Source organism: Leptodactylus fuscus, chromosome 11 (genome assembly GCF_031893055.1).
Source record: "Leptodactylus fuscus isolate aLepFus1 chromosome 11, aLepFus1.hap2, whole genome shotgun sequence".
NCBI classification, from domain to species: domain Eukaryota; kingdom Metazoa; phylum Chordata; class Amphibia; order Anura; family Leptodactylidae; genus Leptodactylus; species Leptodactylus fuscus.
Window position 1 is genome coordinate 34,912,156 of NC_134275.1, and position 13,407 is coordinate 34,925,562.

General features: G+C 38.8%; 1 protein-coding gene across 1 annotated transcript; it reads left to right on the top strand.

The window, feature by feature from the left end:
• Nucleotides 1-4,547: 4,547 nt before the first annotated feature.
• Nucleotides 4,548-12,826, top strand: LOC142184906 (red-sensitive opsin). Its single transcript, XM_075260050.1, has 6 exons — nucleotides 4,548-4,809; nucleotides 7,165-7,461; nucleotides 8,301-8,469; nucleotides 10,084-10,249; nucleotides 10,791-11,030; nucleotides 11,543-12,826. Exons 1-6 carry the CDS (start codon nucleotides 4,701-4,703, stop codon nucleotides 11,657-11,659), a joined length of 1,098 nt encoding a protein of 365 aa, XP_075116151.1. The 5' UTR covers nucleotides 4,548-4,700; the 3' UTR covers nucleotides 11,660-12,826.
• Nucleotides 12,827-13,407: the final 581 nt, after the last annotated feature.

Genomic DNA, 13,407 nt, shown 5'->3' on the forward strand with positions numbered 1-13,407 from the left:
TAGGATTTTGTTACCGTGCCAGTGACTGTCATGGTTTCTGTAGCTTTGTGTCTCCGCTCCTGCCCATAGTCATCTGAGTTGCGACAAGACTTGACCATTTTATTCATCACTCCACAGGCTTCGTTCTCGATTTTCCTCTGCTTTTTCTTTCTTCCCTTGACTTAGCCTAAATTTCAGAGCCCACGTCTCCCCAGCATGGTGGATTAAAAATTTCCTTAATCTGCCTTCCCTGGCCTGAACCAAGAATCCTTAGAGGGATTAGTGACACTCATGGACATTTGATGTCAGTCTCCATCAGTCACTTACAGAAAGTGTGACACGTTTATAAGATTTGGGGTTCTTTGCACTAACTAGTTCCTAGTACGGAGCAGAAAGCAGAGATAATCTCAGGTGCATCTGTCAAAAGGCATCTGCTAAGACTCTGAAGTCATTTACTCCATAAAATGAGAGTTCTAAGTCAAGGTGAAACCCTCACACTTGGAAACTGCTCTTTTATCATTACATAATATACTATTTCCACCACACGAGTAGACAAAATTAGGTCAAAGGAACTAGAACAAACAATGGGACTGCCCTCATATCCTAAAATATCTTATGTTCCAGTCTGGTTCCTAAGACCTTGAAGGGAGAATTGTTGCAGACGATTCTATTAGGAAATGAGGGCACTTCTGTTGCTTAGATAATGTGTCTGAGAACCTTTTGGTGGCATTTTTTCTGTGCCCCTAAATTGCTGTGTATTGTTTTAGCCACTGGGGGCACTATATTATTTAAAACTATAAAGTATATATATTATTCAGAATAGTCATGAGTAGATGTCTAACTTAGGTCCATAATAAGGCAAAAATAAACAATTGTTTAATAGCCTATGTAGTATCAAGCTGTGATGTGTATCTGGATGACCATGAACCCCACAAGCAGCATAGAATGGAACAAATGGAACAGAAGAATATAACTTTGCCTGGACATGGTAATGTGACCATGGGTGTAACATGTAACCATCAGGAAAAACCAATGATGTCACAGTACAAGGACAATGCACACAGTGACATCACAGTACAAAGATAATAAATGCAGAGATGTCACAGTACAAGGATAATATACACAATGAAGTCACAGTACAGGGATAATACACACAGTGATGTCACAGTACAGGGATAATACACACAGTGATGTCACAGTACAGTGATCATACATACAGTGATGTCACAGTACAGGGATAATACACACAGTGATGTCACAGTACAGGGATAATACACACAGTGATGTCACAGCACAGGGATAATATACACAGTGATGTCACAGTACAGGGATAATATACACAGTGATGCCACAGTACAGGGATAATACACACAGTAAGGTCACAGTACAGGGATAATACACACAGTGATGTCACAGTACAGGGATAATACACACTGATGTCACAGCACAGAGATAATACACATAGTGATGTCACAGTACAGGGATAATACACACTGATGTCACAGTACAGGGATAATACACACAGTGATGTCACAGTACAGGGATAATACACACAGTGATGTCACAGCATAGGGATAATATACACAGTGATGTCACAGTACAGGGATAATATACACAGTGATGCCACAGTACAGGGATTATACACACAGTAAGGTCACAGTACAGGGATAATACACACAGTGATGTCACAGTACAGGGATAATACACACAGTGATGTCACAGTACAGGGATAATGCACACAGTGATGTCACAGTACAGGGATAATGCACACAGTGATGTCACAGTACAGGAATAATACACACAGTGATGTCACAGTACAGGGATAATGCACACAGTAATGTCACAGTACAGGGATAATGCACACAGTGATGTCACAGTACAGGAATAATACACACAGTGATATCACAGTACAGAGATAATACACAGTGATGTCACAGTACAGGGATAATACACACAGTGATGTCACAGTACAGGGATAATACACACAGTGATATCACAGTAGAGAGATAATACACACTGATGTCACGGCACAGAGATAATACACAGTGATGTCACAGTACAGGGATAATACACACAGTGATGTCACAGTACAGGGATAATACACACAGTGATGTCACAGTACAGAGATAATACACACTGATGTCACAGTACAGTGATAATATACACAGTGATGTCACAGTACAGGGATAATACACACAGTGATATCACAGTACAGGGAGCATACACACAGTGTTGTTACAGTACAGAGATAATATACACAGTGATGTCATGTCATAGATCATATGAAAATTATATAAACAAAGATGTCACAGTACAGGAATAATAAATGTCAAACACCACGGAACACAGATAATATACACAGTATTGCTACAGTACAGTGATAATACCCATTATGACATTATAGTACATGAAAAATACACACACAAAGATCACTGTGTACACTGTATTATCAAAGCATATCAAGAAAGTTAATTAAAGGGACTCTGTCATTGGGAAAAGTCATTTTTAACTAATCACATCCTTGCATAGGCTTTAGAAATGCTATTTCACACCTACCTTTAGTATGTAAATTGCCTCAGTGGTTTCTGAATAAGTCCGTTTTTATTCATATGCTAATTAGACTGGTGCACGATGCATCATGAACCCTCTTTGCTATTGTTTCCTATAGGTGTACAGCACAGGCTGCTGCTGCTGATGACTCCGCTTCCTGTTTGCACACACAGATAGGAGATAATAAAAAGAGATGAGTGCTGCTGGGAACTTCCTGTGCTGGCTGGAAGCTAATTTGCATATGAATAAAAACAGGCTCATTCAAAAACCACTGGGGCAATTTACATACTAAAGGTAGGTGTGGAATAGCCTTTCTAAAGCCTATGCAATGATGTGTGTAGTTCAAAATGACTTTTCCTAATGATAGAGCCCCTTTAAAATGATTTCACATAGAGGACCTATGATGTCCTAAAGACGTCAAAAAATCACCTCTATAATCCAATGGAGACCGCTCGTATCAAAATATAGACCACTCCTTAATAATTCTATGGCATAATTTGTTTTATTAAAACATATTCAGTATAAATTCACAATAAAAAAACTCAACTGCTGTAAGATAATCAAATAATTGTAATGAATAAGCAGCAATTATTACATGGCTTTATATAGTAGTTTACTCACACCAAAAACACTAATTCACCCCAAGTGTGAGAAGGAGCTATCGGAGATTCTTCTTCCCAACCACGGTCAGGCTGTATAATCAACATCAGGCTAAGCGAAGATCACTCCGCACAGAGAACTAAATGATCCTGATTTCTTCTTTTGCTTTAGCTGCTTTGACTCCTAGTATTTTCTACTATCTCCTATTCTGAGCTTATGTGTGTCTCCTTCTGTAATATATTACTGTGTATTATCCTGTATCCGTATTATCATGCTGCTGTAACACACTGAAATTTCCACATGGTGGGACTATTAAAGGATTATCTTACAAAACCTGCTATACCCAAGGTCAAAAAGGAAACCATCATATCTTCTTAAGTTATAATTTTAAGAATTGCCCTTTTTTATTTTACAACCACCATAAATAGATAGACTAGAAAACCAAAGCAGTCCATCATGGAACCTTACTTGGTATGCTTGGTCTTTCTTTAGTAGAAACAACTATAGGGGTAAAAAAAAACCTAACAAATGAAAGTTGATCATTATGAATGGCTCCTGGAGACTGGTTATACATGTGGTTGTCCTCAATCCCATCTTCTCCGAAAAATAGTTGAGTGATTTAGATCTAAACTGGGTTGTCCTATTTCAGTATATGTAGGGCATCTAACTAGGCTTCACATTATATCTGCTCAGCTTAAAGCCATAATCCTCCGTAAAGAAAGTGGCACCACTGTCCCAGAAAAAGTAAATCTGAAGTCTGGCCTTACTTAATCTGTAGGTCCTCCCAATTGTGGATTTTTTTTTGTTTTTTTTCTTATCAAAGCATCAATACAGAATATTCTTTTGTCCCATCTCTTCACATTTTGACCATACTTGGGTGACTTGTTGTCTCAGACCTGCACATCTTGGAATCAGATAATAGGACAGGAAACCCGTGGCCTTCAAAACTTTCTCTGAATGTCTCCTGTAATTTCACCTTTGCTTGATAGTCCATTACACAACACAGTTTTATGCTCTAAATAGAGGTTTTGGAGATGAAGGTTCACTAGTTTCTATTCTATACACAATTTTCACTTCCCCTAATTAACACAGTGACCCCAATTTCACAAAGTGAAGGGTATTAGCAAATGGACAGACATGGAGAAGATGAGATAGGATTTGGTTGCTAAGAAAGCCCAAGCCATTCCCCTCCTTCTCTCTCTTTCATTTAAGCACGCTCTTATCCTGTCACCCAAAGTGTCCAGAAAAGTCATCCTTAACCTGCTCAAGTGACGTAAACCAACAGTACGGAGTCAGAAAGATTGAATGTGGAAAGGGGAGGGGGCGAATGAAGTTAAAACTCATATGCCAATTAAGAGATAAAAAGTTTAAGGTGGCTTGAGCTGGTCTGTGAGTGTCTTGGCTAATCCATCTCAGCTTGGTATATAACTGGAGAGAGGTCACCCAATCACCCACCCAAGTGACAGACAAGGTTTGGTGAGCAAGCGAGGAAAGACCTGAAGACGAAGAGTGAAAGAACAAAACTAGATCAAAGATAAAGGTGAATCTGGTGTTTGAGGGACACACAGGGCATGGCGGCATCATGGAATGAAGCTGTATTTGCTGCCCGGAAAAAACATGATGAAGAAGAGACCACCAGAAGTAGTATTTTTACATACACTAACAGCAACAACACACGGGGTGAGTAGTCTATGCCACGTATCGGTCTGTAAGTAGTAACAGTATACTGTAATTGTTTACTCTACGCTATAATCACTATATATACTATGTAAAAAGTTTGTTTCTATCCAAAGTTATAGTTATGGTGATCTGGTCACCTACTGAGTGTTGGCTTTTTGGCTGATCTATGTCTATACTGTGGCTCTTGATATACAATGCTAGTAAGTCAATGTTGAGTTAGATGTCAACATTGGCTGCAGTCATGTGACCATATGGATCTGAAAATAAGATATCCTGTTGTAAGACTTGGAAGAACCTTCAAAATTGGTCAACATAATCTGTCCTATTGAAGATGAGATTGGATGTGTTGTACGTGTCTTGTAGTAGTTTAGGGGATCCATTTTTTAGATGTCAAGCAAAAATTTTAATTATATCCTATTCTCATAGAGAAGATAATGAAAATATAATAGTAGTTACGTAAGCCTTAGGTAGGGACGATTATCGCCAAAGCCATATACCAGGGGCAGTGACTATTACTATACCGGATATTGGTGAAATTCAGAAATTTAAGCAAGGTAATCGATATTTTTATTTTTGTAATTTTGGGTTGAGTTAAGCTTTATTGTATCAATTACAATTATACTACATTATAGAGTGGATTGCTTAATATTGTTTTATTTCTGCAAATATGTTTGGTTTTCAACTTATCAAGTTGAGTTACTTTTTACATATTAGTCTATGGAGAAGGAAGAGGGAGGTGGAGGATGCTGGATAAAGTAGACCCTACTACTCTGTGAGTGAGGGAATCCTTCTATAACTTTTGTGTTTCTATATAAGGGTCTACCACTACACAAAATGAAGCAATAAATTAACATCACCCCCATAGAATTCTGTGTGTGAACTGTGTAGGTCTATGGACAAACAGACTGCGTGAAGATAGGGAGGATGAGGAGGACGAGAGCAGCCTGATAAGTGGAGAAGGAAAAAGATTGTTATATATAGAGATATTTATTAGATATATTACAAAGTTTCTTATATTCACCTGTGGTATTCTTTTGTGAAAAGTGGTTTTATTATTGGAAGTACACTTTAAGATGCATCAATTTGTGTCAAAAAATGTTGATTTAAAGTTAGGCAACATTAGGTGGTGTACTATTAGACAAAAGATTCTAAAGATACTACAAGTTGCATCAGACACTTTGATAAATTTGGTCCATCTTTAGTCCTATCTATCTATCTATCTATCTATCTATCTATCTATCTATCTATCTATCTATCTATCCATTATCTATCTTATCCTATCTATCTATCTATCTATCTATCTATCTATCTATCTATCTATCTATCCATTATCTATCTTATCCTATCTATCTATCACCTATATATCTATCGATCCATTATCTATCTATCTATCTATCTATCTATCTATCTATCTATCTATCCATCCATTATCTATCTATCACCTATCTATCTATCTATCTATCTATCTATCTATCTATCCATCCATCCATTATCTATCTATCTATCTATCTATCTATCTATCCATCCATTATCTATCTATCTAGATAGTGAATGAAGAAAAGAGAAATGTAAATCCCATCAATATTTGGTGCGACCTTTGCCCTTTGCCTTCCATCAGTTCTTCTCGGTACGTGCAGACAGTTTTTGAAGGAACTTGGCAGGGAGGTTGTTCCTGCCATCCTGGAGAACTAAGCCCAGATCTTCTGTGGATGTAGGCTTGCTCTAATCCTTCTGTCTCTTTATGTAATCCAAGACAGACTCGAAGATGTTGAGATCAGGACCCCTCCTCTAAAATATTGATGGGATTTAGATTTCTCTTTTCTTCATTCACTAATTTTGTTAATTGGCAAATATAAACTATTATGATTTCTATTTCTGAAATAATTCTTACATAGCATTTTTCCACACCTAAAGTATTGTGGGCACGTTCCTGTTGAGTTGGGATCATATCAAGAGAACAAAGGCGGTGATGTCTTTGAAGCTGTGAGTAAAGTGGATTACTTTCTGCTGTACTCACAGCATTTGACACTTTTAGTGCCTCTTGTCACCCAGTGATGTCACTAATCCCAGTCCACGGGCTCATGGTCGTCCGGCTCATGTAGTCAACCCATATACAACAAAAACAAAAAATATATGTCAAAGCTTTTACCTTCTTCACTAATGAAGATAGAAGACAGGAAAGAAGTAAACTTAGAAATCCCTCCACTCATGGCATGCCAATATTAAATTTACTTTAAGATTTACTATTAATATACATGAACCGGGCCCTGGCACAGAATTCTAGGCTGGCACAGTGATGTCATTTAATAGGCTTATTGTAAATTATTCCTAAATATTTTCTTTTACCATTTCTAGGTCCCTTTGAAGGTCCAAATTATCACATTGCGCCTCGATGGGTTTACAACATCACTACTCTCTGGATGATATTTGTAGTAGCGGCCTCTGTTTTTACAAATGGTCTGGTCTTGGTAGCCACCTTTAAATTTAAGAAGCTTCGGCACCCCTTGAACTGGATCTTGGTTAACTTGGCTATTGCTGATCTTGGAGAAACAGTCATTGCCAGCACCATTAGTGTCTTCAACCAAATTTTTGGTTACTTTGTCCTTGGCCATCCATTGTGTGTAATGGAAGGCTATACTGTTTCAGTATGTGGTAAGTTATGGTGACCACTACACTATATGGGATGTCTGGTGGTATATAGACTACATTATGGAGATTAAATGGGAGGTGACAACATAGTAGTAAGTATAACAGAATTTATAAGGCTTGCAAAGGGTGTGAAACTATAGTAGTATATGTGATACAAAAAGCAGTTCCAGTTTTCCCATGAATATAACCATATATAAATTTATAGATGATTAAAAGTTAAACATTTTTACAAATATAAAAAAGATTTTCTCTAACCATCTTATTGGTGACCATTTTTTTTGCCAATGGATACAGGAATGGATGCAGCAACTTTCTATGGTCTAAGACTTGCCAATAACCCTGCCATAATGATCATAGAATTTTCTATACCTTAATATATTAAGAATATATATATATTAAAAATAGTTCATTTTTAATTGTCTACAAATTTGGTCATTTCCAGATAAGCCTTTTAAGGGACCATTTAAAGGGACAGTCTATATACTGTGTTATAGCTAGCAAGACAAATAGTAAAGGAGATAACCTGTTACATGTGAGAACCCCGATTTTCCAATTTTCCAAAAATTCTAGATCATACTTACCAACTATATGTTTATAAAAATTAGGACCTTTAAAGCTCTTCCCTGGCCTATTCGGGAAACCTCACTTCTTTTTGGGGTTTGCACAAGCTCTACCCATTTTTTAGATAAAGTAGCTGAGATTGTTACAGAAAAATTGGGACAATTACAGGAAATTCAGGACTGTTGTTAAGTATGCTAGATTACAGTCTACAGGGTCCATATATTCAGCAATATATCATGTATATCCTTATGGTCCAATGGTTAAATCATTGTTCCCTACAGGAATCACCGGTCTCTGGTCTTTAACTGTAATTGCCTGGGAAAGGTGGTTTGTTGTCTGCAAACCCTTTGGAAACATTAAGTTTGATGGGAAATTGGCTGCTGGTGGCATCATCTTCGCCTGGTCTTGGGCAGCTTGTTGGTGTGCACCACCGATATTTGGCTGGAGCAGGTAAGTTCAACACAAATTTTGTCACATATATACAGTAGATCCATGAAAGAGTAGAAATGGGTGGGCACTCACCATTCATTCTCCAAAGGACGACACTCGTCTTCTCTTTTCTTTAAAACATATCCTTTTATTAGGTGCATAAGTAAAAGAAATCCAAAGGGAGGGAGTGATAGCACAATTGGCAAAAAGAGGCAACAGCCGTTTCGCGTTCACAGTCACGCTTCTTCAAGCCTAAAATGCAATACCACGGACTCCAGGCAACAGGTCTTAAGTACAAGACTATAATTACACTTGATCAGAAACAACATGTGTCAGCTTAAAAAGATTGGCTACCGCTGGTCATGTGTCTGCAGCAGGTATCTCTTGCTGCCTTCCTTTAAGTTTGGTATTTGGTTGACGCTTTTGTGATTGGCTGTGATGAGTAACGTGGTGACAGCGAGTGTTTCTCGCTGTTCCCCTTCAGGTCCGATGTTTCGCTGAAGGTGAATTCTAATAGCCGGCCACCTACTTTTCATTGTTCTCTGCGCATGCCGGTCGGCATCTTTATGATTGGCTATATCGGGTCACGTGGTTTGCCGTCTTATTTAAAAGTAATCCCTATGGATGTCGGCTTTACGCTCATTGGTAGTTCATTAGATGGGCGTTTCCATTTTGAGATAGACTGCCTCTGTAAAAAGGCGGAACGTTGGGTGGAGCCTAACATCAGCTGTGGCATTCTGATTGGTTAGTCCTAGTATACAATGGTTTCCATTCAGGTCAGACGAAGGATGGAGCTAAAAGGAAGTGATCCGATTGGATAACGTCCGTTACCCAAGCCCTACTATGGGGGAAGGTGAAAGTAAAAGGGCATGTTACGTAATACTGCAATTTTGATTGGCTATCTTTTCAAGCTGACACATGTTGTTTCTGATCAAGTGTAATTATAGTCTTGTACTTAAGACCTGTTGCCTGGAGTCCGTGGTATTGCATTTTAGGCTTGAAGAAGCGTGACTGTGAACGCGAAACGGCTGTTGCCTCTTTTTGCCAATTGTGCTATCACTCCCTCCCTTTGGATTTCTTTTACTTATGCACCTAATAAAAGGATATGTTTTAAAGAAAAGAGAAGACAAGTGTCGTCCTTTGGAGAATGAATGGTGAGTGCCCACCCATTTCTACTCTTTCATGGATTTATTGGCCGCTTAGCTTTTTTCCGGGTAGTTGTGCACCTCCATCGTTCCCCTTGGCTCTTTCACTGTTTATCCATACTCCAAGGACATTAGCTGTTGATCAGTGTTTGTTCCAACTATATATTTCATTTGGAAGTATAAGCTGTGCCGTCTGCTGTCTTTTCTTGTTTTTTTATATATACAGTAGAACAGTCATTTTTCAGTTAGTTCACCCAATATATTAGCACTCAGTCTTGTGAAGTTGTGGAGTTAGTCATAAAATCACATCTCTAGACAATTCTGCAACGCCATATTGGGCTTTGATAAATGCCATGCATTTCTTTGGAAATTACCAAGACACAATAAGATTGCTGCATGAAACCATACTTACCAATGAATTATATGGTACTATAGACCGTGAGGAGCCATCTTTGTAATCTAACCCAAATTTTCTAATGTCTACCCGTAGGTACTGGCCCCATGGCTTGAAGACCTCTTGTGGCCCAGATGTGTTCAGTGGCAGCACTGACCCTGGAGTCCAGTCATACATGTTGGTTCTCATGTCGACTTGTTGTATTCTTCCTTTGTCTATTATCATCCTCTGTTACATAGCTGTATGGTTGGCCATTCGTAAGGTGAGTGATGGTGTGTGTAATAATATTTGATATTATTAGAGAACATATAGAATTTTCTTCTTATTGTAAGAATCTAGTGGAGATAATGAGGTTGTATGACCCCAAATGCATATTTCATACTGATGACCCATTCACAGGGTGGTCTAATTTATGCACCCCGCAGAGATCATCTCTGTTTCGATTCAAGTAATAGGCACAGAATAACAACCCCTGTCTACTGTGCAGTGCTGGAATGGCACTCTTATTACTTGATTTAGAAATAAAGACGACTCCACTCCCTGTCCATTGCTGCATCTGTAAAGCAATTCTTGTGATCATTGGGGTGCCCAGCATTCAGACCCCACTGATCAGCAAGTTGCCACCTGTCTTTTAGATAGAAGGTGACTTGCTCTGACTGGAATATCCCTTTGAGCTCCCTTTAGTGGTGGTTGCTCTATAGCAGAAAAACAACGCTCCAACATATCAAAAAACCTGCCCTGCACAGACCTGCCTGGTAACAAGCCGTGTATAACTAATTGTATGACTATTTTTTATTTTCCAGGTCGCACAGCAGCAGAAGGAGTCAGAGTCCACCCAGAAAGCTGAGCGTGAGGTTTCCAGGATGGTGGTTGTGATGATCCTTGCTTACTGCTTATGTTGGGGACCATACACAATTTTTGCTTGTTTTGCTGCTGCCAACCCAGGCTATAGTTTTCACCCTCTGGCTGCCTCGTTGCCTGCCTTTTTTGCTAAGAGTGCCACCATTTACAACCCAGTTATATATGTCTTCATGAACAGACAGGTTGGTCCAATGAATGACAATACGTGAAGTGGGTCTTGTTGTTTTGCTATGTAGAATACAAGAAAAGTCACTTTCCGGCCTAAGATTTTTACAAAGGCGGGATGCCTTCTACACCTCATTTGCCACTTTCTGAGAAAGTGGAGGAAATGAGATAGAGAGCCGGACCAGCCGGGACAGGAACGCCTCGGCCCCAGTTTTCTGGTACAATTAATACTGCCAGTTGCTAATTGGCATAAATCTTCATTCTGGCTCAAGGGTGTGTGCCTGATTAATGATGAGACCGGAACCTCTTGAGACATCAGTTGCGCATTACACTTGTGGGGCCCTTTATTAAGACTTGCATATGAAACACCAGTCTTAATAAATCTGCCTATTGTATGGTGGGGATACAGCAAACTATGCAGCTCTAACTATGCAGCTGCACATTTCTCTCTATACTCACGGAAGCACCTTATGGAATACCTATTGATAGATCTTTTTGGTCTGATATTGTCTTTCTTTGCTTCCTGTAGTTCCGGAACTGTATCTATCAACTATTTGGCAAAAAGGTTGATGATGGCTCAGAAATGTCCACTTCAACTCGAACAGAAGTCTCATCAGTTTCCAACTCTTCTGTGTCACCTGCCTAAACATCCTGGAATCTCTCGTCGGACATCCTCGCTATGGTCTGCACATATTGTAAATACTTATTTGCAGGAGCAGCTATGACTTTTTTCTCCTATTGACACATGCATTGCTTGACCATTTTCACTGTATATTGTTACACTGTTACCATGAAATCTTGTAACTAGCCTGAACGTTACCTATTAAAAAAATCTGCAATTAAATATTTTACAGTCAACAGGGCTGTCCCTATAACGCCTATATAATGAGCCCTTCCAGTCTTGGATATTCCTTGGGGTATCCTATACAGAGCTACTGCTTCCTGTGGTCAGACACTAGATCTGACAGTAAGCTCGGCTATGATGCAAGGAGAGGGTTGTCCTTGGAAGATTGTGCAGGTTTTAGTTAAGATAAATTGAGGGATTTCTACCAGTGACCTGGTAATGGAAAATGTGAAGGGTGGAAGACCATGATTTAATTTTGGTCATTTTGAAAGGTTGCACCACTTTCTGTGGTCTATAAATGGCCATTGATAATTGTCTAAGACAGTTACAGACAGCTATAGTATCTTCCCTGATGCATACATGAGATTTCTATCAGTGTTAAAGAGGGAAACAATAGGATTGGGCATACTGAATTTCCATCTGTCTGATCCCTATTCCCCTGATGCCATCAGGGAAGATTTGCTGTTGACCAAAGACACAATTTGTTGGAGGATCCTCGATAGGATTTACTGACAAAAGTCTCCTGTCTAAGGTCAAGATGAGAACATTGAATGAGGGTCTTTTTTAATCCAATGGCCTGGAGAAGACAACGTCTAAGACTCTAGATCTTTAGATACAATGATTTATATGCAATGCTTAATGGGTCAAAAATCAGACCATATATGTGGAAAGAACGATCCAGCAATTGGGGTGACATCATATGAATCCATGTATTCATACACTAGCCGTTATATTCTGTAGATGACCATATTGGACTATGTGGTATTGAGTTATACAAGTTGTGATATACATCATTTATTTATATAAGTTGCTATATGTGGCTATATAACAACTTATATTAGTTGTTGAATATATTCAGAATGCAATTTTATAAAATTTCAGCCAATGGATAACTTCATCTATCTATGGGTTAATATTTGGGTATATGATTGAATTCCATGCCTTTTATGAGGTTGGTCAATGAGAATTTCATATGTATCTACTATATTTAGGTAAATATTCTCTGATTCCTTATGGGTTTCTTCAGTCTCCCTAATAAATCCTCTTTTTAAAGGGAGTCTCCAGAACCCATCCTATCAACCTAGTCCCGCATGCAGATAGGTTAGGGTCACCTGAATCAAGAAGTGTTTTACTATGTGAATTGCTGCCTTCGTTGCTAATATATCAGTATATTGTCATTATGCAAATTAGCTCTTTGGAGCAATGAGGGCATTGCTGTCTACCTCTTAGGAGCAATGACAGCATCCTTGTTGCTCCAAAGAGCTTATTTGCATATTGACAAGAATAACAATATCTTGGGAATTGAGGAAATGACTGATAAGGAGAAGCCACTGTTTGATTCAGATGACCCTAATCTGTCTATGTGCCAGGCTGGGTTTATATGCTGGGCTCTGGTTACGGACTCCCCTTAAGTACTGTGTTTTCTATGCCGGTGTCACTGGGTAGGTGACAATGTTGATCTCCAGGCTCTAGTGAAGACCCAGCTGTGTCACTAAACTTCTTATTGGGTAAAATCCATTACTGTTACCTGTATGTCCTTCTTCTCTACC